Genomic DNA, 26299 nt, shown 5'->3' with positions numbered 1-26299 from the left:
TTAATGAGACTTTGACTGAACCTATCTTGGAGGTGTGGCTGAAACCAATGACTGCTCCTGCAGTGTCCAGGTCTGTGGCGAGGAGGTATAAGGTGGCTCCTGGGGATCCTGCTTTACTATCTACGCACCCGTCACCAGAGAGCTTAGTAGTTCAAGCTTTGTGCTCCTCTAAGCCTTCTGCAGGCTAATTCTCATCGACACCTGCAAATAGGGAATCCAAATATATGGAGCAATTTGCGAAGAAAGTATTCTCTTCAGCTAGTATGGCTCTGAAGTCGACAAATGCGACATGCCTGGTGGGGCGCTATATCGATGCTCTGATGGACTCTGTGAGGGAAGTTCTCCAGAAGCTTCCGAAAGATGTTCAGGGCCATTTCTCTGAGGTACTTTCTGATAATCAAGCTGCGGCCCGCCAGGTCATTCAATTGAGTCTGGACACTGCGGACTCTGTTGCCAGGGTAATGGGTTCCTCTGTTTTGACCAGGAGGCACGCTTGGCTGCGGGGTGTCTGGGTTTTCACCGGATGTTTAGGCTACCCTATTGGACTTGCCTTTTGACCGATCTTCACTTTTCGGTGCCAAAGTGGGCTCTGGCTAAAGCAATTTAAAGATAGAGCCACTGCAAGATCATTGGGTCTCCAGTCCCAGTCCAGGGGTTTTGGATACTGCAGGTGTTGCGGTTTTGGTAGGACTTTATCCTTTCGTGCCAAGCAGCAGCCATAGCAGCAGATGAACCCCTGTAAAGGCCATACAGGGGAAATGGTAGAGGTCATCTGCGAGATATGGCTCAGTAGCAAGTCTCCTCCTCCTGTCCTGCCCCTCCAACTGGTGCAGCAGGAAAGCAGCTCTAGCTCCTTCCTAGAGCATGTTTATCCTGTGGGAGAACCAATGTCTCATTTTCTATGGAATTGGAGGACTGTTACTTCAGATCTCTGGGTGGAGAATGGGTAAGCCCTACCCTTCCGGGAGTTCCCCACTCTAGGTCAGGGTTGGTGTTCAGAAGGCACCTGGTGCTACTACAGCAGGAGGTTCTATCCTTACTGCAAAAAGGTGCAATAGAGGTGGTTCCAGAGCAGAAAAGGGGTCAGGGATGCTAGTCCCAGTACTTCTGATTTCCAAGAAGGATGGTCGATTGAGGTAGATCCTAGAACTCAGGGTCTTGAATTTTTACCTCAAGCAGGAGAAGTTCAAGATGTTGACCCTGCTTAAGGTTCTTCTGTCATTGCAGCAGGGAGACTGGATGTTGTCGATCGATTTGCAGAATGCCTATTTTCACATTTCCATCCTGAAGTCTCATTTGAAGTATCTCCGTATTACAGTGAGGTCTCAAAACTACCAGTTTGCAGTCCTTCTGTTCGGTCTTACTTCAGCACCTCGGGTCTTCACAAAGGTGATGGTGGTGGTAGGAACACATCTCAGAAGGTCGGGGATTCCTGAATTTCCCTATCTGGATGACTGGCTGCTCAAAGCAAAGTCGCCTAAAATGTTTCTGTATCCTTTGCAAGTAACAACGCGTCTGTTGTTCGACTTGGGTTTTTGGATAAACGTACCCAAATCTCACCTGGTGCCCTCTCAGCGCAACCTGTTCATAGGGGCAGTACTGGACACTGCTGTGAGTCATGCCTTTCTGCCTTTGCAGAGGATTCAAGACATCCAGGCTATGATTACACTTTTCCAGAATGGAGCTGTTCCAGTCCTGAAGGTCTTGCGTCTGCTCGGTCTGTTTGCTTCCTGCATAATGTTGGTCAATCATGCACGCTGGCACATGAATGTCCTCCAGGCAGTGGTTTAAACACAATGGAGATCTCAAGGAGGTGGTCAGGATCTCCGGAGACACTGCAGCGGAGCTTTTACGGTGGACTTTTTCCGGCACCCTGTCTCCAGGAAGCCATTTCAACCTCCTTCTCCGGTGGCCACAGTGATAACTGATGCCTCCACTCTAGGGTGGGGAGCTAATCTGGGGGATCTGGAGGTCAAAGGCCTATGGTCTCCAGAGGAAAAATTGTTTTGCATCAATCTTCTGGAATTTTGGGCGATACATTTGACTCTCAAGCCCTTTCTTCCCTCCCGTCATGGTCAGTCAGTTCAGGACCTGACAGACAGCACTACCGCAATGCGGTACATCAACAAGCAGGTAGGAGTAGGGTTGTATTGTCTCTGCAGAGAGGCTCTATGACTCTGGTCCTGGGCTCAGCACCATCAGATTTGCGTGACTGCGAATCATGTAGCCAGAGAGCTGAACATGGGTACAGGCAGTCTGTCGGCAGTACTCAACAGATCGCGAGTGGCGTCTCCATCCAGAGGTGCTCCATCACATTTTCAGGATGTGGGGGTACCCTCGTTGGACCTTTTTGCCACTCAAGAGAGCATGGCCTGTCGTTCTGCAGTCTCCAATATCCGATGTGGGGAGCGTTTAGGGACACGTTCCAGGTAGATTCGGGCTCACAGCTTCTTTACGCGTTTCCTCCCATACCCTTGAGTCCTCTGGTTCTAAGGAAGGTTTGTCAAGACTGGGCCAAGTTGTATTGCTCGCCCACAAACAGACCTCCTTTACCTCTCATTGCACCCTCTGCTCCGGCTCCCTCTCAGAGCAGACCTCCTCTCACAGTTGCAGGGGCAGGTTCCACACCCCCACCTCCAGAGCCTGTACCTTCATGCCTGGAGATTGACTGGGGCAACTTGAGCTCTTTCTCTCTCCCGCCAGATGCGCTGGACGTTATTTTATCGACCAGAAGACACTCCACCAAACCTGTTATTTCCTGTAGATGGGCCAAGTTTGTTAAGTGGTGTGGAGAGCGATCGATTATTTTCAGGCCCATTTGTCTGATATTCTGAGTTTCTCGCTTTCTCTGACTCAACCGGATTGTGCAGTAGCTGCTGTGAAAGGCTACTTCTCTGCCTTGTTGGCTTTTCACTGTTTACCAGATCAACCCTCTTTATTTAAATCTCCCATAGTTATGAATTTGTTAAGGGTCTCACCAGTAGGTTTCTTCCAACTCCCTTTATGCCTCAGAGGGATTTGAATTTGGTTCTCACTTTCTTGATGGGGTCTCCCTTTGAACCCTTACATAGTTGTCCCTTAAGGTTCTTGGCATTTAAGACAATATTTCTGATTGTAATCACTTACTCTAGGAGGGTGAGTGAGCTGCAAGCTCTTAGCTCCAAGTCTCCATTTACCTCGTTTCATGTGGATAAGATGGTTCGAAGACCAGAGCTGCTTTTCTGCCTAAGGTGGTCACTCCTTTCGACCTAGGGGAATCCATCACTTTACCCACTTTCTATCCTCCCCCCTCACCCTTCTAAGGGGGAGGAGGGACTCCACCCCCCCCCCCTCCCCAGGCCCCAAGATAGAGGTCAGCTTCTACTTTGACAGGACTGAGGACTTCGGGTCGGATGACCAACTTTTCATCGGATATGTGGGCAAAATGAAGAGAAAGGCTGTCCACAAAAGAACACTGTCCAGGTGGATTATCTCTGTATCAAGATCAGCTACGCCTTGTCCAAGAAGGAGCCTCCTGGAGGTATTCGAGCTCATTCCAACAGAGCGAAGTCTTCTTCAGCTTTAGCTAGGGGTGACCCTGTTGTAGACATCTGCAAGGTGGCAACTTTAGCCTCCCTCCTCACTTTTGCAAAGCACTATTGCCTAGACTCTGAGATGAGGAGGGATGGCTATTTGCACGTTCTGTGCTGCAGGATTTTTTGATTTTGGTGTAGGCAGGCACCCTCCGCAGGAGCGGTACTTCTGGGGGATTCAATTCAGAGGTGTGGAACCCACAGGCAGATGTATCCATCAGAAGAACAAGTTACGTACCTTCTGTAATGCTTTTTCTGGTGGATACAGTATTGCCTGTGAATAGCCAATGATTGTTCTTACAATCTGACGAAGTTTTCGCCATTGTAGACCAACATAGCCCCTCCCCCCCTCCCCCCCCCCCCCCAATTGTTTGAAGGAGCCTGAACCCCTCTGTGGTTGTGCAGGCTATCACCAGATGGTTTATCAGGTACATTTGTTATGAGAGATCTGATGCAACGTTACTGTCAGGTTGACCTTTGGTATTCCTGGCATTCTCCTTGGAGTTATATTTACAGGCTGGAATTTCCACAATTTGCCCTTCCTCAAATAATTAAAATAGAAGGGGCATATGGTGGTGACAAGTGGTAAACTCTGATGTCATCTGCTGATAAACTGTATGATGTTGATTCCTGTTCCCTAAAAGAACAATGATGAGCGGTATTTATGGAATCGTTTAAGGAATGCTTCTATTTTATTAATCTGGTTCACTGCATTGAATGTACTAAGAAAGAAACAAAAAAAACATATCTTCCTCGTCCCCTGCCATTTTTTTCTCAAGATAGGTCCATGGGAGCATATCCCATATAACTGTGCCTCCCTTGAGTTCAGTGTCCTGTCTCCTTCGTTACATTTGCAATAGATTTGCCCATTCTAGCTAGCTGTTTTTATAAAGAAAGCAATAGATCAACCTTAACTTGAAGTCTGTTGCAAGTGAAAATTATTATTGATCGGCGCATTTCTTTTCCCTTACAGGTAAAAACGCTGCTTCTAACGGAGAAGTGCAGATTTGGGTGAAAAGCTGCAGCAACCTGCCAGTTGTGAGGGGCAACCGCATCAACTCGTTTGTTAAATGGTAAGGATGCTTGTAGGCAGGTAGTTCATTCCAGCCAGGATCTAATTTGCTGATGATTTTCTTTATGGAAATAAACATTTATAATTAGGAAGTATCTAATAGTGCTGTTGCTCGGACCCATTTCTACCTGTTCAAGCAGCCAAACTATGGAACTCTTTACCCCCAACATAAGATCCATGGACAACCACCTTATCTTCAGAAAACTACTCAAGAATTGGCTCTTCCTCACATAACCACCATACGCAAACAGAAATATACAGCATATCCCTCTGTATATAAGCATTTATTTGTACTATAGATATGTACCTATATATGTGTATTGCTCTGTATAAACATGTAGAATAATTATGTTAAAAAAAACATTTTTAAGTACAACACTTAAAAAACAGAGTTCATCTAATGCATCTTAAATCTACATATAATTACTTCCTTCATGCATCTATACAACTTCTATGTACTTGAATCTATTATTTATTACTTTTCTCCTAAAAAAGCATATTCAATGCACTACCCTATTTCTCACCCTAAACCTCTATCAATATCTTTAATCTGCATATACTTACGTCCTTTATCCGCTTAACCGCAGCGGCACTTCCGCCGCGGTGCGGCGGTTTAAAGGAGTGAGTGGGGCCGCGTTGACCAACGGACGTGTGCAGCACTATGAAGGTAGTGCTCGCAACTGCTGTTTTGCCAACGCACGCATGGAAGGGGATACGCACCTAAATACTTTCCATGTACGTAGGGACCTATATATTTATTACTTTCTTCTAATTCAGCATATCCAATGCACTACCCGATTTCTCACCCTATGCCTCTCTCAATATATCTTCTACCTCAACTCTCAGACTCATCTCAAACCTTTCTACTACTCTTTCCAATGCACTAACCTATTCTCACCCCATGCCTCTCAATATATCCTCTACATCCACTCTCTCATTCAGCTCAAACCACTACTATGATCCCCAAATAACCCTTTCTAGACTCTCACCGACTTGCATCGTCGGACACCTCTTTTGCTATACCAATCACCCAAAACAAACCATTTTTTAAACTCTTCCCTTTGACTCTTCCCTCTACATCCCTTTGTACTCATCCCAAGCCTCCTCCTACTGCTATACACTCCAAAAAAAAGTAATTTTCAATCAAAATAACAGCCTAACATGTCCACTTTTCAAATTTCATATTTCACTATACTAAATTGCCACTAATCCTTTATGGGTTCTAGAGTAGCATGCTACTCGCCGAAAAAGCGCTTCAAAACCTCATCAGGGGTAGCAAGCACTATATAAATGCAAATCTTTTTTCCCTCTCCTATCCCTCCCCTACCCTGATCTATCCAAATAACTGAATAACATATCCACCACTCAAATTACTTTCATATTTCACTATACTAATTCACCACTAGTCCTTTTTGGGTTCCGGAGTAACGTGCTACTTGCCAAAAAAACGCTTCAACGCCCCATCAGGGGTAACAAGTGCTATCTAAATGCAATCCTTTTTTCCGCTACTCGCCGAAAAAGCACTTTGAAGCCTCATCAGGGGTAGTAAGTGCTATATAAATGCAATTACAATACAATAGAATACAATTATTTACAGGCCAAACCTGGTTTCTCTTCTGTAAATATGCAGCGACTCCTGGTAGAACGTGTCTACCACTGAAAGATGACTGTATTGAGTTGAAACGTGAACCAATGACCGATGGCTTGAAGTTCATCTGGAAAGCCGCGTTATATGTCCTCATTCATGATAGTGCCCCATAGGTAGTCCAGAGGAAACAGACTCAATTTTGTAGGCTTAGGCTGTCTGCAGGACACTGTTGACATTAACGTTCCATGGTACTGTGAGTTTGAGTGTATTTTGTATTGGATGTAAAATTTCTTCGGATAAGGTTTAAGTGTTGACATTTCTTCACTCGCCAGATACATCCTGGTTTGGTATCTGCCCTGTCCTTTTGAGAAAACTACAGTTGATGGACAGAATGCAGAACAATGTCATACATTCACCCCAGTACAGAGATCTGGGCCTAAATCCATCGTTTTTTTTGCACTCCACACCACCCCAGTTTAGACATGGCGATATGCAAATCAGTCTGACCCTGTGCCTCATGGGAACAGTCCAGCCCGAACTGCCAAGCCATGCCTTCCCTGGACCGGAAACAAGATTCTGAGGACTGGTTTCTGTCATTCCAGCCGTCTTCAGCCCGGCTTGCTTGAATCCAGTGGTGTGGAGTGCATGGGACTCACGTCTGAGTATACCCATCCCACTCGGGGTGACATTTGCAAAAACCACAGTTGATGGACAGAATGCAGAACAATGTCATACATTCACCCCAGTACAGAGATCTGGGCCTAAATCCATCGTTTTTTTGCACTCCACACCACCCCAGTTCAGACAGCAAGAGGACTGCATGGGTTCAGCATAGCCAAGGTGGAACATATATGTTCACTGAGTGAGTAATCCTGTCCGTGTTGAACAGAAACGTCGAGGGGTTTTGTCAATATATGTTCTATCATTGGAAGCTGGTGATGTGCTTTAGTTGCTCTAGTCTCGGAGCCCCACCATAGCTCCTGGTCTTTTGTACACCGGTGTTGTATATATGCCTATCCTATCCTATGTATGCGCGTATGCTCCAGCACTACTTCAACCTGTTCTTGTCTGGGTGATGGATTATAGTTGGGCAGATGGAAGATATTCGAAGTAGTCAATGTCCTGTCCGCTTTATATGGAGTGTATTGATTTCTTTAAACTCTTAATAGGGCGGATAGGATGTCTGCCAATTTTTGGTGGATGTCCCACTTCCATCAGACTCTAAGCAGGGCCTCGAGTCTGCTCATTAATTGGAATGCAATGACTTGAACACAGCTCTTGTGTCGTCCTCCTACAATTGAACAGATGGCATTTATTCCCTAGTTTTCCAGGGGCCACCAATCTTAAACACCCATTGCTATATGCTGTGGGTTATTTCATGGGGAGCCCAGGAAGTATTAATAAATGCATGCAACTGAACAGTAGGGACAGGCATCATATCCCAGGTGCCTCTGTGTGTACATGTGTGTGTGTATGTGTGGGTGTGTGTTTGCAGGTGGGTACGCGTGGTTGTGTGGATTGCTGTAGGTGTGCATTTTCACCATATATTTTTCTAGCTTTTGAACATTGCTGTAACATTGTTTTTTTCCGTATATGCTGTTATTTTTAGAAAGTATGTAAATTAAAATTCAATGCAAGAACAATTTGCTTTGACATTGTGTGTATTATAATTTAAGTATTTTTCTCCAAAAGCGCTGTTCTCCCAGACACCAGCAGAAAAAGTCGCCAGAAAACACGAGCAATAGAAAAGACTGTCAACCCGGTGTTTAACCACACAATGGTGTATGATGGATTCAGATCCGAAGACCTCCGAGAAGCATGTGTGGAACTCACAGTCTGGGATCACAACCGGTTGTCCAACCACTTTATAGGAGGACTACGACTTGGCTTAGGATCAGGTAACTCATTGCATATTGATTATAGCAATATCTTTGGATTACAATTTACAGACATTCAATCTTGTAATGGGGAAGTACAGTGAGACTGCTGCAGGTGTTTATTACTGAAACCGTAATAGTCAAACACATGCAGCAATAAGTTACCTCAATATCCAAGACATACCTACTCATTGATTCTCTTTGTCTAATTTATACAAGGAGTAAAGACCATCCAGTTGCTTATTCTAATTCTGGTGTCAGCGTCATGCTTACTTTACGCGATGACTCTGCTCCTGGATTACTGAGGACTGAGGGTTAATATCCAATTCATCCACCCTTGCAATTCATTTGTTGAGACTAGAGACTGAAAATGGTATTGACTCAAAAAGAATCAACCACAATGATGGGGCCTCTTGAACGATATTATTTGATTTGATTTATTGACTTATAGCGCGCGCGAATGCCCAGAGGCGTCTTGGCGCTGGACCGAAAAAGGAGTTCTGAACCGATCAAGATCTCTAAGAGGCGGCCGTGAAGAGCCAGGTTTTCACTGCCTTTCTAAACAAGAGCAGTGAAGAACTGTTTTTTATGGAAATGGGGAACAGGTTCCAAATCTTTGCTGTATGTAAAATGAAACTTCTGCCTCCCCATCTGGCTCTTTTAAAATCTGGGCACCACGATCAGCTTGGCTTGACTGGATCTAAGAAGCCTGGAGGGTTCACATCGTTTCAGGCGGGTCTTTAAGAACTGAGCGCCCGACCCCTGGAGCGCCTTATAGGCCAGGCACAATGATTTAAATTGAATCCTTTTGGCAATGGGGAGCTGGTGCAGGGATTTTAATTTATAGGTGATTGGCTCGTGTTTAGGAATGTCTAACACCAGCCTTGCAGCCGCATTCTGCAAACGTTGAATTTTTGAAAGGACTTGCTGCTTGACTCCGGCATACAGGGCATTTCCATAATCCATCCTAGACAGAGCAAGGGCAGTCACCACCGTTTTCCTGGCGTCTGTTTGGATGAAGGGCAATAGTTTTTTGATCATTTTCAGAACAGACCAAACTGGGCGTCGAAAGAGAGGTTGACGTCTAAGGTCATGCCCAGATTTCTGACCTTCTCTACAGGAACATGACCGCTGCCCAGGCTATCGGGCCATCACTCAGGGGACCAGATGTTCGGGTCGCCCCCTAGCACTAACACCTCGCTTTTGTCCCCATTCAATTTTATACCGTTGAAGAGCATCCATTGTCTGACCTGTACCATGCAGGATCTAAATTTCTCCGCCGTCTCTTTAACATCCTGGCTAATCGACACCACTATCCGGGTGTCATCGGTGTAAGACACCGGTGTGAACCCGGCTGCCCTAATTTACAGTGATAACAGCAGCAAATGGGAAAGAGTTTCAGTGAGAATAACAGTCTTGTAGCTCTTATCATAGATGAAGGCAGTGCTTAATTTGAGCCGGTGGCTTCCGGTGCTCGGCACCGGCACCTAATTGTCAACACAGACGTTTGTGACAGATGGCATTGTCTGGCTAATTTAGAGATGACTGCAACAACAGTTAATTTTTAATTCAATATACTTTAAAAATGGCTTTTACCTGCTGCCCAATCCATTTTTATAGCTTTGGAGGTCAGATTTTTCACACTTGTAGGAGTGTGATGGTTATTAGTTGTATTCTTAATCTCACTTGCAGCATGGCAGGGGCAATGTGTGGTGCAAGTTGCACAGGCCTCTTGAAGGCCTCAGCACTCTATTTTTTTTTACAAATTATGCCCAGGATGAAGGAACTATTTTTCCCTAATTAATATGAAAGATGAAAGGCTGTAAATATTTGCAAATATTTCCAATAGTTGTGCTCTGATTCGGTGTACAATGGTTTAACACCCTAACTGCGGAGGTTATTCCACCCCAGTGCTGAATACATTTTCGGCAATTTGGGGTACTTTACTCTTAAGCCTCCATAGAGTTTTTTTCCACATAAGGTATCCAAGCCAAATTTGGGACCTTTTTTCCACAACATCATGGGGGCTCAAAGGGCACCCAGGGTTTTTGGATTCTCATTGAGGGGACAGAGAAAGCAGCCAAAATATAGCGAAATTGTTTGTGGGGAAAAGCTCTTTGCAAAACAATGTATTTTTCCCCCAAGTAGGAAAAAAAGCCATTTATGACAACATTTTCATCTGTAACTTCTTGTCACAATAGCAGATTTACAAAAGCAATATACCATTATATCCACTAGACACGTCTGTTGGTGTGGCTATATAGGATTTGCAGATTCTCAAAGAACCTGAGGCACGCAGAGTGAACAACTGAGCTGTGCTGCCATTAGGTTACCATTGTGTGCCAAGTATAGAACAAATCCTATTACAAAATATAAAGAGTGAAAACTTGGTATGCATTTCTGAAATGCACACCAGATTCTGAGTTTAGGAGCGATGGTTATTTACACATGTTTGATTTTGTGGGTACCCGTACTAGGATATGATTTAGAGGGCATTTTGGAAAATGTCTTCTTTCTTACTCACTGGCTTGCATTTGGAAAGAACAAATGCAGGGAAATTAGATTGGTAATAACAAATGTTCTTCAGTAAAAAATGGAACTCTGCTTGTGTGGCTGGGCCTAGCACCTGCGACATAGTACACCCCAAAATGCGACCTGGACACATCTTATTTTGTCCAGAAGAATCCATGCTTTTTTAACAACGTGGGTAGCTGTGGGTTTTTGGCCCTAGTTTGGTTGCTACCCAGCGTGCACATCCTCCAACAAAATGGTGCATCGCTTGTGTGAGGGGTCATGCGTCTGAAACAGGAAAAATACCCAAAACTCAACATGGACATATCTATTTGTTCGACCAAAAAATGTGCCCTTTTCCTTAATGTTGGTGTGGACTGGGGGTTGCTGCGGACCGGAATAACAGGCGTGGAGGCAGTATATACTTGGCTATGGTAGCTGTTTTTATTGTTCTGAGTGAAAAAATAACGAAGTAAGTACAGAGTTCAGGGTGTGAAGCTGTAGTCTGTTCCCAGGTATCCGCCGGCCGATGGATCTTCCGGAGGTCTTCACGTCTTCCGGGGAGACGTCGGGATAACCTCAGAGGGAAACAGAGAAGCATGGGTTTAGTCCTTTCCAGCTCGGACTTTCGAAGTACCAGTACCAACACCAGGGGCGTGAGGGAACAGAGATGACCGTGAGGAGGGGAAGGGACAGGGGGTTTAGAGGGAGGGGGAAGAGGTGTGGGAAGGGGTAGAAGAGACGTGCTCTCGTGAGTGGCCGGGGTGTAAGGACTATGGTACACGTTATAGGTGCAGTGTCTCTAATAAATCTATATACAGTGCAAGTGTGTGCTATCAGTGCGTTCTATCTCTATACAAGTATTTACAGTTATTTACAAGGGGACACGGAGACGGTAACCAGGTACTCACGTGCCCCGCCGTAACTCTCCAGCGAGTTACGGCCTCTTTCCAGCCACCTCCAGAGGACTCCACCACTCCTCGGTCCAGACGTCCTCCAACTCTGTCTTCGATCCTCTCACCCCGTCCGCTCTCCTTCTCTGGTTCACTGCGTGCTGTCTCCTGCCACGAGTCGGCTATCTGGCACGCTCTCCTCTCTTCGTCGCCGGCTTTTATAGTTCTCGGTCCGGGGTAGGGGGCGGGACTTCCGGTTTCCCGGCAGGCTGCTTCCAGTTCGGCACTTCCGGGTTCTTGGTGCTCTGGATTCTCCGCTTCTGGGTTGGGTCTTTGTCCAGTCACCTGGTCGGGTTCCTGTAGGGGGAAAAAGAGAGAAGGATTCCTGGTCGTCAGAGACGCAGGAGGGTTAGAGGTCGTGGTATCCCCCCTCGGGTGTCGCCCGGTTGAGGTGAGTGGCGTTCCCCTTCCACATCCCCTTTCCCTAGCTGTCTTTCTTGTGGGGGAGGTCGGTGGGGGATATCTAGACAGATAGTCTGCGTTGCCCTGCTCAACCCCCTTCCTATGCAAAGTTTGGAATCTGTAGGGGCTGCAAGGAGAGAAACCACCGAAGTACCCTATCATTATGTCCCCTATTGCGTGCCATCCATTCTAGGGGAGCGTGATCCGTGTATAGAAGAAATTCCCGCCCCCTCTAGATAATAACGCAGGCTCTCTACGGCCCATTTTATGGCTAGGGCTTCCTTCTCGACTACCGCGTAATTCATTTCACGAGGGAAGAGTTTCCTGCTGAGATATAGGATAGGCCTCTCAATGCCTGCCTGGTCTTTTTGGGAGAGGACCGCTCCCAATCCCTGTTCCGAGGCGTCAGTTTGGAGGATAAAGGGTTGCGTATAATCGGGGCTGATCAGAACTGGCTCTGACACTAGTGCTTGTTTGAGGTCCTGAAAGGCCTTCCACATCTGCGGGGAGGGATGTTGTAACAAGGACTCTGTTCGAGAGTTTTTCTTTAAGAGATCTGTCAAGGGTACTGCAATTTGAGAAAAATTGGGGATGAACCTCCAATAATATCCTAAGAGCCCAAGGAAGGCACGGAGGTCCTTTTTGGTTTGGGGGAAGGGAATCGACTGGATGGCCTTTATTTTGTTATCTTGAGGTCGGATGACACCCTTCCCAAGGAGGTAACCTAGGTATTTTACTGACTGTGCAGCTAGAGTGGTTTTAGCGGGGTTGATAGTGAACCCTTATTCTCCCAGAGAGGTGATCACTCGTTTTAGGTGGGATAGGTGCTCTGGCCAGTCATTGCTATAAATGACTATATCGTTAAGGTATGCTCCTGCGTACTGGGCATGAGGTTGCAGGACAATGTTCATAGCCTGTTGAAAGGTCGCTGGGGCCCCGTGGAGCCCGAAGGGCATGACTCTGAATTGGAACAGTCCGTCGGGTGTGGAAAACGCTGTTTTCTTTTTATCTTTGCTCTTCAGGGGGATCTGCCAGTATCCCTTGCAGAGATCCAGCGTGCTAATGTAGCGAGCTTGTCCTATGTGTTCTATCATCTAGTCAACTCTTGGCAACGGATAAGTGTCAAAACTCGAGACTTTATTGACTTCACGAAAGTCGATACAAAATCTTGTGGAGCCATCGGGTTTGGGGACAAGAACGATGGGCGAGTTCCAGCAACTGATCAACGGCTCGATGATGCCCATTTGCAACATTTGTTTGGTTTCCTCTTGAATGACTTTACGGCGTGCTTCTGGGATCCGATAGGGGCGTTGTCTCTCGATTTTTCCAGGGTCTGTATGTATTGCATGTTCGATGACCGTGGTGTGTCCAGGTGAAGTGGAAAACACCATCTGCAAGGGTGAAAGGACAGTCCTGAGGTCCTGTTGTTTATTCGAGGGTAGTTCTGGGTCCACACAATCTTCGAAGAGTGGGGTCTTTGGGTCTGTCACGCTGGATAATACTGGTTGGGGGCCCTCCCATTTCTTTAGCAGATTTACGTGGTAGATTTGTCTCTGGTTACGGGTGTGGTCCAATTCGATTTCATAGGTGACAGGGGTGACCTGTCCTGTTACTGGATACGGCCCTTGCCATTGTCCTAGAAGTTTGTGGTCTGAAGAGGGTATGAGAAGCAGTACTACGTCTCCGGGAACGAAGGTTCTGGGCTTGGCTCCTCGGTCGTATTGGCGTTTTTGCGTAGCCTGGGCGGTCAACAGATTTTGCCTCACTATTTCTCTGATTTGACCCAGGTGAGTCTTGAGGTTGGCAACATATTCAGGCAGAGGTTGGGTACGATCAGGCTCGGCTTCCCAAGCCTCACGGGCCATATCCAGGAGTGTTCTAGGGGCCCTTCCGTAGAGGAGTTCATAGGGAGAATACCCGGTACTGCTCCGGACCTTACAACGGATAGCAAACAGAGCCAAAGGAAGCATTTCCTCCCAGCGACGGCTTTCTAGACCCAACAATTTCTTGAGGGTGGTCTTCAGGGTAGCGTTATAACGCTCCACAAGTCCGTCGGTCTGGGGGTGGTAGGCAGAGGTCCTAATTTGTTTAATGCCCAGTTGGGAACACACCTGACGCATAAGAGAAGAAACAAACGGGGTACCCTGGTCCGTCAATATCTCCCGGGGAAAACCCACCCGGGTGAAGATGGTTACAAGGGCTCTCGCTATGTTCTGTGTGGTTGGGTGTTTTAATGGAACGGCCTCAGGAAACCGGGTGGCGTAGTCCACCAGAACGAGAGCATATCGACATCCACTCTTTGAGGGTAACATGGGGCCTATCAGGTCCATCCCAACCCTACTGAAAGGGACTTCAATAAGAGGGAGCGGCTGAAGGGGTGCCCTTGGGGGTCGGTATCGACTGTTCTTTTGACATATAGGACACTCTTTGCAGTATTGGCTCACTTGTTTGTATACGCCAGGCCAATAGAACTTATCCAGTATAGTTTGTCCAGTTTTGTCGTCCCCGAAATGCCCCCCTAACAAATGACTATGGGCCAGGAACAGTACTTTCTCGCGAAAAGGACCGGGAACGAGTAACTGCGGTTCTTGTTGGGGTCCGCCTTTCCTATACAACAGACCGTTCCGTTTAAAGAAATAAGGACATACGTGCAAGGGATCCTCGTTTTCCAGGGCCCGCCCCTAGGCGTCTTGTAGTACTGGGTCCTCTTGTTGGGCCGCACGGAACTCCCGATCAGTTTCCCATGGATGTGGATCCACCTGAACAGGATAGGCTGTGGTGTGTGTCCTTTTTTCTTTCTTCTTTTGCCCTCTTGTCTTCTGGACTTTGTTTGTTGGTTCCACGGGAGGAGGGTTTCGGGAAAAGGGAGCCTCGGACCACCATCTTTCCTAGGAGTTTGTAGCGTCATGTAACAAACGGGGCAGCCCATTATAATCGCTACCCAGGATAACCTGTTCCGGCAGGTTGGGTACTAGGCCGACATTAAGGGGGCTTCTTTCTCCTGAGGTGTGTTGTACCTGTACACGGGTGGTGGGATATCTCTTGGTATCACAGTGTACACATTGGATATCCACGGTGCCAGTCATAGGCCCCATTGGTCTGGGCATTTCCTGCGACCTTAATACACTTTGTCGGCAACCGGAATCGGCTAGGGCCATCATAGGATGTCCATCGATCTTCACTGGACACCGGAAGGGAGGAGGACTGGCATCCGTGGTGAGACACACATAGTTCCGAGCCAGTCCGACCTCCATAGGTTCCTCCTTCTGGGGACAGAACCGTGCTATATGTCCATATCCTCCACAGTGGTAGCACTGAGGACCGGGAAGACTTGGTCTTGGGGTCACCGGAAATGGAACAAAAGGGACAGGTTCAGGTTTTCGTGGGACTACCGGCCTCTGGGCTCGAGGATGACTTCCATGGGTTATCCGTGCAGGATGTTCGTCCTTCTTCTGGAAGTCTTGAGCACGGCTGAAGGCACTTGCGATCTCGACAGCAGTGTCTAGTGTGAGTCGGGAGTGCTGACGGACCCACTTCTGTGTAGCGGGGTGTAGGGAGGCTAGGAATTGTTCCAAGTAGATCTTGGACAGGATTTCCTCTTTGGTGGACGTGGCTGGCTTCAACCAGCGGTTGGTTAGGTCCTGGATGCGGAATGACAATGCCCGGGGAGTTTCTTGCGGTCCTTCACAGGCCTGTCGCAGCCGTACACTGTAGGTCTCGTCGTCAATCCCAAGACTCTCGAGGATACAGGTTTTGATGTCCTGATACGGGGTCTGCCCTTGTATATTGGCCTGTTGAAATGCCACCTGGAGTTCGCCCGTCAGCAGAGGCCCCAGGTAGTGGCTCCAGCGATCAACCGGCCAAGCAGCCGCCTGAGCCAGGCACTCGAAGTTCGTAAAAAAGAAGTCCTGGTCTTCTCCCGGAACATATTTCTGTAAGACCACAGAGGGTAATGCAGTCGCTGGCCTCGATTGACCCATGACGTCGACTAGTTTTCCAAGGGCTCGGTCTTGAGCGGTGCCCTGGTCTTTTAGGACATCATGCAGCTGGCCTCGATCGTCCTCGGCCGTTTTGAGAAACCACTCCATCATCTTCCCGAGGAGTTCCTGGCTTTCTGCGAGTTGCTTCACGGTGGCCTCCATGCTTCCGGATCCCACTTCTGACACCAGGTGTGGACTGGGGGTTGCTGCGGACCGGAATAACAGGCGTGGAGGCCGTATATACTTGGCTATGGTAGCTGTTTTTATTGTTCTGAGTGACAAAATAACAAAGTAAGTACAGAGTTCAGGGTGTGAAGCTGTAGTCTGTTCCCAGGTATCCGCCGGCCGATGGATCTTCCGGAGGTCTTCACGTCTTCCGGGGAGGCGTCGGGATAACCTCGGAGGGAAACAGAGAAGCAGGGGTTTAGTCCTTTCCAGCTCGGACTTTCGGAGTACCAGTACCAACACCAGGGGCGTGAGGGAACAGAGATGACCGCGAGGAGGGGAAGGGACAGGGGGTTTAGAGGGAGGGGGAAGAGGTGTGGGAAGGGGTAGAAGAGACGTGCTCTCGTGAGTGGCCGGGGTGTAAGGACTATGGTACACGTTACAGGTGCAGTGTCTCTAATAAATCTATATACAGTGCAAGGGTGTGCTATCAGTGCGTTCTATCTCTATACAAGTATTTACAGTTATTTACAAGGGGACACGGAGACGGTAACAAGGTACTCACGTGCCCCGCCGTAACTCTCCAGCGAGTTACGGCCTCTCTCCAGCCACCTCCAGAGGACTCCACCACTCCTCGGTCCAGACGTCCTCCAACTCTCCGTCTTCGATCCTCTCACCCCGTCCGCTCTCCTTCTCTGGTTCACTGCACGCTGTCTCCTTCCACGAGTCGGCTATCTGGCACGCTCTCCTCTCTTCGTCGCCGGCTTTTATAGTTCTCGGTCTGGGGTAGGGGGCGGGACTTCCGGTTTCCCGGCAGGCTGCTTCCGGTTCGGCACTTCCGGGTTCTTGGTGCTCTGGATTCTCCGCTTCTGGGTAGGGTCTTTGTCCAGTCACCTGGTCGGGTTCCTGTAGGGGGAAAAAGAGAGAAGGATTCCTGGTCGTCAGAGACGCAGGAGGGTTAGAGGTCGTGGTATCCCCACTCGGGTGTCGCCCGGTTGAGGTGAGTGGCGTTCCCCTTCCAAAGTTGGTATCAGCTGAATTTGTACCCTAGATAATCTGGCACCCAGGGAAACCTACAAATCCTGCGCATTTCTTGTGGTATGACTTGTGTTGCTCACACCTGGTTGTTTTACCCAGATGTCCTTGCAAACCTAAAACCTTGGCTAAAAAGAAACATTTTCTGTGATACAAAGTTCTGAAATCTACAGGAGCCACAAAATTCAGCATGTCCACGTTCACCCCAAGTATCCCTGCCTCCCATTACAAAATGGACCTCACTTGTGTTTGTGGTCTAGTGCCCCGCAACAGGGAAAGGCCCAACATGGATACATTAAATATTTGCACTGAAAACTACTTTTATTTTTATTGTAATTTGGGTAGCTATGGATTTTGTGCCCTAGTTCAGCCAGCACCTAGGGAAAACTACACATTTCTGAAAGCTAGACACCTGGGGGAGTCCAGGGTGTTGTGACTTGCATGACTCTCCCCAGGTTTTTGTAAACAGAAGCCCTTGCAAACCTCAAACTTTGTCTAAAAACACACATTTCCCTCACATTTCAGTTACAGAATGTTGTGGGATCTGTGGAGAGTCTCAAATGTCCTACCACTCAGCATTCCCACAATTCTCCCTATAAATGTTTTACCTTATTTGTGTGGGTGGCCCTAGTGACCCATGAAAGGAAAGGGCCCAATATACAACATAGACACATCAGCTGCTTCCACTGAAAACCAACCCTATTTTTGCATTTTAAAAAGCTCATGTCACAGATGAGCATGAGGGGGACAGGGCCTGAAGCTGAAGAGACTCCACTTCATCCCCACTGTTGAGTTGAAAAAAGAAATCTCTGGTGCAAACACTGGAAGTTCCTTTTAAACTGTCCTCAGTGTCGGCTATGAGCCGTACTGGGGAGGTATTGCGGGCGTCAGCTACCACTGAAAGGTTTAATGAAAATGTTAATGTAGTCCCTTGTTTGAAAGGCCTCTAGAACCTTTTCTTCAGATATGGGTCAGAATGTTTTAAGACCTCTTATTTAACTATTTCTTCACCAGTTACTATGGGAGAGCATCAAACGTGTATACAGAAACAAAGTGCCAAGCAATACCTGTGTACAGATGTTAAACTAATAAGTAATATAGGACACCAGGTTGTTAGACTATGTTTGAGAGAAACAGAGGCCTGGAATTGAGGTGAGGATATGGCCCCAAACAGGCCAAGCTATCGGGGACTGACAAGTAGAAGCAAGAATCCTGAGCTTACCATTGGTAGGTTGGCACGAGTACTACATTTTTCAGCAGAGAAAAGTGCATAAGATATAGCATCTAAACATTCTAGTTATGAGAAAAACATGTTAAACTTCCTACATCAATTTAGTTAAAAAGAATTAAATGAAAAGACACCAAAATGACAAAATAGGATGTAGGGAAATTAATAACATTTTTATTGAAAAGCACTAGAACCAAAAAAGTCACTGGTATTTTATATTATGCGGTACACCAGGTCCTAGGGACCCTCCACAGCCAACTGGCCATGAAGTGAGGTCAGGAAAGGCTAAGGGGGGTCTGCCTTGGTGAGGAATCGCATGAGTGCCTGGTCAAGTTTATGGAAGCCAGAATCAGCCATGCTGCAACACAAGATGACGGGCTCCGTAGTGTCTGATATGTTGACGTAGCAGTCATGTTGGAGGGTTAAGAAGCACTCAGTGTGAACAACCATGGTGGTATTATCATAGACAGATTGCTCCAGACATAGAAATGTTTATGGAGAATGAATATAGTCAAGAGGCAAGGCTGGAGGTCAGGGCATGCCAGGTCAGGGCCCAGTGAGACTGGATGCCATATTCTCTAGGGCCAGCTGAAGCCTTGATTCTTGTGGCAAACAGCTCAGAGGAGGACAAGCCAAAAATATTGCCTTCTGATGTAGTGTCTTTGCCAGGTACCCTCTGCACTCTGTATGTACGTTCTGTAATTTGTGTGCTGATGTGCAGATGCTTCCAAACTTTCAGATACTGCTATTTGGACTGCTGCTGTCCACATATAGTAATGGTAACAGTATAAATTCCCCTTTTCCAGACTTTGCAGTTTTTTTCCCTTGAAGATGCATAACTTACTCTATCCTGTGGTTCTTTGTCTCTGTGTCCCTGAGAAGTAGATCCACAGCAGGTAGCCTTCTTATAAAGAGAACCTGGGGCCCTCATTGTGTTTTGGACCTGCAAGAACTTATCTATTCTCAACCTGAGGAGCAGGAGCAGGGGTTTCACACTCCAGTCCACCTCCTGGCAAACTGGAATGGTTCCAATCAGGCAGACTTTAGAAGACTTCTTACTCAAAGTAATACTCCGATTTGGGTGCATTATGAGCTGTGGATTCTTATGCAAACCTGGTAGTGATTTGCAGAACTCTTAAATCAGTTAAGAATTCCAGCACCTTATGCTCCGACATTTGTCAACAGTATGACCCAGTTCCTGGTCCCCAGCATTGACTTTTCTTTAGCCATAGACCCCAGTTTTGCCACATAGTGGAACAGAGCATTGTTTAATTTCCTATCTCTTCCTTGCCTATATAGTCCGACAGCCATCCTTCTCTAGGATCAAAGCTCAACATTTCTCTTCTAGGTACCCTTATGTTCTGCCATCCTGTGTAGAAGGCTACTGTCAATCTGAGATATGAGCTTCAGAGGAATGCAATGTTGCGTCTACCTTCTAGCACCTACTTGCCAAACGAAAAGGGAGGTGTGTGTCTTTGTGTGAGTGGGTGTGTGTGTGTGTGTGTGTGTGTGTGTGTGTGTGTCAGTCAGCTACTTATCAAGAGAGGGTTGCTGAGACACTACACAGCACTATTTGTGTGCCATGGTGATCTTTGGATCCCTTCATTGAAAGTGCTCTGCAGCTATCATTTCAGAAGACTTTTAGAGTATGATCTACCAATCCTACTTGGATCGGACATTGAGTTTCCAGTGTTGCATGATAAAATTATTGTTTCTTCAATGAGTGACATCATGGTTATATCTTGATATTTTACATTTTAGGGAAAAGCTATGGCACCCCTGTGGATTGGATGGATTCCACCCCGTACGAAGCTTCACTGTGGAAGAGAATGATTAACTCGCCAGATCATTGGGTAGAAGATACACTTCAGCTTAGAATGCTAATGATGGCAAAGTAAAATCATTGATACTTTATTTGTTTTCTCACATATAGTGGTATCCACTTACAAGCACTCGGTTTTCTAATAATTGAAACCTAATCCAGCAAATTGTTTACTTTCTTCCCAATTGTGCCTTGAGATAAAAAAGCAGGTGTAAGAAAGGGTGTTGGATGGGGGCGGGAAGGGAGAATAAAAGTAAATGTATACCTTTTAAGAGAAGTACTTTCACTTAAACTTGGTAAACAGCCATATGCAGGTGTTCTCATATCTCAAAACTGACGGTTACATAGAAATAAAAAAGGTAAAATGTCATGTTTAAGTATTCCTCTTTATCAGTTAATGCCCAGCCTGTATACTGTGTCAAATAAACTGCCATTCTTTTTAGGACAAGCAATGCTGCGATAGATGAGTTGTCAATATGTAAATATTTCATAAAGTAAACATGCTTAAAAATATTGAGCACTTTTTCTACGGTATTCAAATAAGTCAAATGTATTTTAAATAAGGCCAGTGTCTCATCTAACTCTAAAAGAAGGTTTTAAGTACTTAGATCATAGTAGTAGTTTTAGAATTAAATTAGAAATCTCATTAATGCAATTATAGGTGCCCAAATCAATTTACTAGTTTTAAAGAAGATAAAGGTTGGCCATACTTTACTGCCACCACTAAGACATGGGATAAGGATGAGTTCAGGGTTCCTTTTGGTTTCACAGTTGGGCTAATGGACCGTCTATTTAAAATCTATAATTGAAAAATGTCTTGTGTCGCCTTATGTTGCTCTTGTTGAATGTTTGTTATAGATTCTTGTATGACTGGTAGTAGGACGCCTTTAGTTCGGGCATGGCTGTGTATGTACCTCGTACTTTCACTGTAATTTTATTTTGTAATCATAAAAACAGACAGTCCTTTATTTAAATAAATACAAATATTATACAAAACCTGATGTTACTGCATTATTTAAATCGAACATAAAATGGGAAAAGTGTTTATTTTTGCACACAAAATGTAGAAGGATAACACCACTATGCACTAAATTAAAGATTACACCTTCCTAAAAGGTTCTGCTGTCTGATTTAGGAAAAATGCCTTTAAGTCAAGGTTCCCACTGTCTTAGTGATTTGAAGGAACTACTAGCAGAAGATGAGCCTCACGCACTACAAGAACAAATCCAACCAGCCTCTCCTAGAGGCATAACTTTATCTCTCTCCTGTTTATTGAATTGACGATCAAGTGTGCTTAGGGATCTTAGTTTTTGAATTTGGGATTCCTTGTTTTGTGACTTGGACTTTATATGTCACCTTCCCTGCCAAAAGAGAGGTTTTAATTATATTCTGGGTTTTACGCAAACAACTTGTTCTTCACAGACCTCTAACACTATGGGAGTGGCAATACATGTGTCTAACCGGCATCCACCAAGTAATCGTACACTTTCTGATAAATGGAGCCAGTGGGCAATTGCTGTAATTCCCACCTTTGGTACACTTTGCACTATATATGGGTCGAATTTGGACGATGCAGATTTTTTGATAGAACTTGAAGTAGAGCTCGCTTCTTGGCCTGCTCCGCCATATGTGGGGATTTTAACATTCATATGGATTCAAGTGGGCTAAGGAGAGCTGGATATCAAGGTAGGAAGGCACGAGTTTTTCATGCAGTACAGGCGCTAGCCGATAGCCATGGTTGGTGGATATTTGGTCTATAAATAAATCTGGAGATCCAGGATACACATATTTCTAGTGCCCACATAGGAAATATGTTAGGCTGAACTATTTTTTTTATCCCTGGCTCATTAGTGGACTAAGCCCAGATAAGGAAGCTACCTAAGGTTCTTTCGGACCACAACCCTCTGGTTCGAGATATTGAAATCCCAGGGTATACAAAAACCCTTGCAAAGTGGACCTTTGATAGGAAATTACTGGCTACCGAGGGTTTTATTGACCATATTAAGCGCTGGACCATACAGTTTTTTGACACCAATAGGTACAGGACGTCTAGGGAAATGGTATGGGACACATATAAGTCTGGGCTTAGAGGGGAGGTAATTAGTTTTGCAGGGTTTCACAGGAAAAATCAATTGGTTCGTTGATGCAGGATCTAAGTAGATATGAGTTAGAACGTATGGCTACTATTGCCCAAAAACAGACTCGGCTGCAAGCTGAGATCGAATTAAAAGTAATCTGCACTAAAGCTAAGATAAATGGGGTATATATTCAATCTATAGCCGAAAGGTTTCAAACTGGTCGTCAGGATCACTATGAATATGGGGAAAAGACATCTGGCTCTTTGGATCAGACAAAGAACAGCGGCAAGTAGTATCACGAAGTTAAAAAGAAAGGATGGTACAGTGTCCTGCAACCCTCAAGAAATAGTGGGTATCTTTCAAGATTTTTATCAAGATCTTTATAAATCCAGGCTTCAAGCCACAGCAGATGCTGGTACCAGGCGCCCCCCTGTGATTTATGAGCAAGACGGAGAAATTTTACTGGAAGAAGTGAATGAGGTATTGCTGTCTATGGCCTCTGGGAAGGTGGCAGGCCCAGATGGGCTACCCATGGAGTTCTACAAGCTATTGCATAAGGAACTCACCCCTCTGCTGTGGGATTTGTTCTTAGCAGTCCAGCAGAACGGTATCCCTCCCCAATCATGGCAGGAGACCAGCATAGTCCTAGTTTTGAAAAAGGGGAAGGCAGCTGATGATCTGGCCTCCTATAGACCTATCACGCTGACAAACACAGATGAGAAGCTATATTCTAAAATCTTAGGGGCTCATTAGGATGGCGGGCGGACTTTGTCCGCCCACCACCCTAACGGAGAACGGGACCGCCCGCCATAAGTGCGGGGGTCCCGTAGGGGAAATTAAGATGTGCCTGCCACAGTGGCGGGCACATCCTGTATTTTCAGTAATGTGGCGGGCAGTGCTCTCTGCACCGCCCGCTACAATACTGAAAATGACATGCAGCATTTGCATAACCAAAGCGGCAGGCACCGCGCGGTGCCTGCTGCTTTGATTATGTAAATGTGGGGGGTACCACAGGTACCCCCCGTCTGCTCCCCCCATTCTCCTTCACTCTGGGGACCGCCTGCCTTTCCGTGGTGGCATTGCTGCCACGGAAAGGCATGTCAATTTGCCCATTGTAATATGGCTGGCGGTGTCTAACAGACACTGCCACCATATTGAACAATTTCTGCCCCGGACGCAGGCGACCGGGCGGAAAACAGGCGGGCGGTGTTTTACACCGCCGTGGTCCCCCCCGCCGTCCTAATGTGGCGGGGGGAATTGGGAAGTGGATGTCTGGCGGATTGCCTCCGCCAGGCCGGTGGTGGCTACCACCAGCCTGGCAGAGGCAATCCGCCCGACATCCTAATGACCCCCTTAGCGAGGAGACTTTCAAAGGTTATTGATTCTCTGGTCAGCCCGTGGCAACACGGCTTCATCCCTGGTCGAAGTACAACTGACCATATAAGAAGGGTAATTTCATTATTTAACATCGCTGAGACCTCTGGGCAACAAATGTCATTAATACTACTGGATGCTCAAAAAGCGTTTGATCAAGTGGAATGGGGGGGGATCTTTGGCAGAACTTAAGATCAAATGGCTTTGGACCCCGTATACCTACTGCCCTAAGAGAAATGTATGTTCAGTCATATGCAAAAATACAATTGATGTGGCAGCAATCCGGTCAGGTTAAGATCGCAAGGGGGACAAGGCAGGACTGCCAATGCTCCACTATCCTTTTTGTATTATATATAGACCCCTTAATCAGAGCAATCCTAAATGACCCTGCGATTTCGCTGGTGGTGGTCAGGGGATATAGCACCAAAGTGTTAGCCTACGCAGATGACATTGCGGTAGTCACCCCTGACCCCCTGGCAACAATTAGTAGATTAGAAGATCTAACCCGAGAGTTTGGGGAGGAATCCGGGTATGGGTTAAATGCGGACTAAACCAAGATTGTCTGCTCTAGGTCAATTCTTTGGCAGGACCCCAGGAGGTCCGAGGTGGCAACCTATTTAGAGATCTCAATCGCAGCAGATGTTGACACTATTTGGAATATTAATGCAGACCCCCTTTTAAGTAGAATTCAACATTTCAAAACTATATATAGATTACATTTTACACCGACCAATCGTTGGGCATGGGGGAAAAGGGAGTCTAATGAATGCCCAAGATGTGGGCAAGGCCCTGCCGATATGATTCACATGTTCGCACAATTCCCGGAACTGGGATTGGTAAAACAGGGGATCGAATCTTTCCTTAGCAAGACTATTGGACGTTCATTCATATTGACTCCCACCCAGATTCTTCTTGGCTGGGATGAGTCTTTGCAGCTAGAAGCGACTCAAGCGTACATTTGCTTCATGGTAACAGCATCGCTGCGCATAATGATAGCCTCCAAGTGGAAGGATAAGGACTTCCCGACATATCAGGCTTGGTATGCTAGACTGTTCCATATATTTAATTTAGAGATTTCACTATACAAATGCAAAGGGAGTAGAGCCAAGAAAAAAGGGAAGCAAATCCAGGGACCTCTGATGGAGCGGCAGTGATAGAGATGTGGAGGGAAGTCGGGGGTGGGAGAAGAGAGGGGGGAAGGGGAGAGGGGGGGGCTGGTAAATGATTAAAAGTTTATCTCTTTTAGTTTTTCTTCCTTTTCTGGCCTTCCTCCTTTGTCTCTCCTTCTCTCCTTTTTTCTCTTCCTGCTCCACTCAGTGCTATAAAAACTAATGGATGATGCTATTTATGCTTTCGATATATTATATCTTTCTGATTATAAACTCAGTGTAACTTTCCTGAAATAAAAAAAAAAGATAATGGATGGACACAATATTCAGTAATGCCATAATTGGCTATCCAGACAGAGCTGTACAAAAGAGGAGAAGAGAAACCACGAAAGCAAATGAGACAAGCAAGAAGAGATCATAAATCACAATCCAGAAATCGCAAATGCATTTTAAACAATAATTACCTCAAACAGGTATCATTCATGTGCAATGAGTCTTGCTCTAAAGATGATTAAAATAGCCTAACATCAAAATACTTATATAATTTTAGCATGTTACTTTCTTAGTATTTTATGTAGTCTCAATTTTACTGACTAATAAGCATAAGCATAAGTGCCTCAGGGGTAAACTATTTCAAAAGGTCCAATTATTCTAAGGTAAGTTTTGTTCCTAATCAGATTTTTTCTGGCCCATGTCGGCCACCGCATCTACAGTAACATAATTTATAGTGGAATTTAACAAGGTTCATAAATAGAGTCCCACACGATCTACTTATTAAAGATATAAATATAAATTTAAATTTTCCTATTTCTCTAATCAAAGGAATATCTTTTTAAAGCATTAAATCTGTCTTGTTGGTGACAGAGCTCTTGTACTAGTACTTAATATTTGACATACTCATTCGTATAGAACAATGGTTATCAGTTCTATCTTATCATTCAACATACTCTTTCTACGCTGGCCAACAATGTTTTACTAGCTAGTGCACATCGTATATTAATAATGCCCTCTATTTATTTATTTTTCTTCATATATGAAACCTGTATCCTATATCATGCTCAAATCAGATTTGATTTATAAAGTCACTACGAGCTGTATTTAATTATTCAAACTCCACTAAACCTTTCTGGTACCTTTTTTATTTAAAGAGAATCCGCTCTATAGGCAAGTATTGTACCTGCCAAGTCAACACCTCATATCCTTTACCAGCATGTTGACCAGAGAGAAAATCTCTTTTCTAAACCGCAATATTAGTGTCCCTAGCTCCACTGAGGATTCCACCATATTGGAGTATGCGTGACATTAAGTATATTGCCGCAAGACCAATTTTTATCAATCCATCTTCGCACATTAACATGCATCCACTGAGGATTCCACCATATTGGAGTACCATTGCATTAAGTATATTGCCACAAGACCAATTATTATCAGCCCATCTTTGCACAATAACTTGTGGCTTTACAGACAATAATAATTGAGTATTTTTTTTGACTAAACCGTGGTGCTTCTGTAGAGTGACACTCCAAGCCCACT

The 26299-nt window shown here is 45.7% G+C and overlaps 1 protein-coding gene across 39 annotated transcripts in view; it reads left to right on the top strand.

Annotated features, from left to right (window-relative positions):
* The window catches only part of SYTL2 (synaptotagmin like 2), a 411708-nt gene extending 390507 nt beyond the window's left edge, over nucleotides 1–21201 (top strand). For all 39 annotated transcript variants that reach the window (XM_086933941.1, XM_086933940.1, XM_086933962.1 and 36 more), the window contains 3 exons: nucleotides 4546–4645; nucleotides 7925–8130; nucleotides 20145–21201. In XM_086933941.1, the coding sequence (XP_086790067.1) occupies nucleotides 4546–4645; nucleotides 7925–8130; nucleotides 20145–20281 (443 nt within the window). In that variant the 3' untranslated portion in view covers nucleotides 20282–21201. The remainder of the gene's footprint in view (nucleotides 1–4545; nucleotides 4646–7924; nucleotides 8131–20144) is intronic.
* The last annotated feature ends 5098 nt before the right edge of the window (nucleotides 21202–26299 follow it).

This window comes from Lissotriton vulgaris, chromosome 8 (genome assembly GCF_964263255.1).
Source record: "Lissotriton vulgaris chromosome 8, aLisVul1.2, whole genome shotgun sequence".
Lineage (NCBI taxonomy): Eukaryota > Metazoa > Chordata > Amphibia > Caudata > Salamandridae > Lissotriton > Lissotriton vulgaris.
Note: the sequence above shows the minus strand (reverse complement) of the source record. Positions and strands in the feature narration are given on the sequence as shown.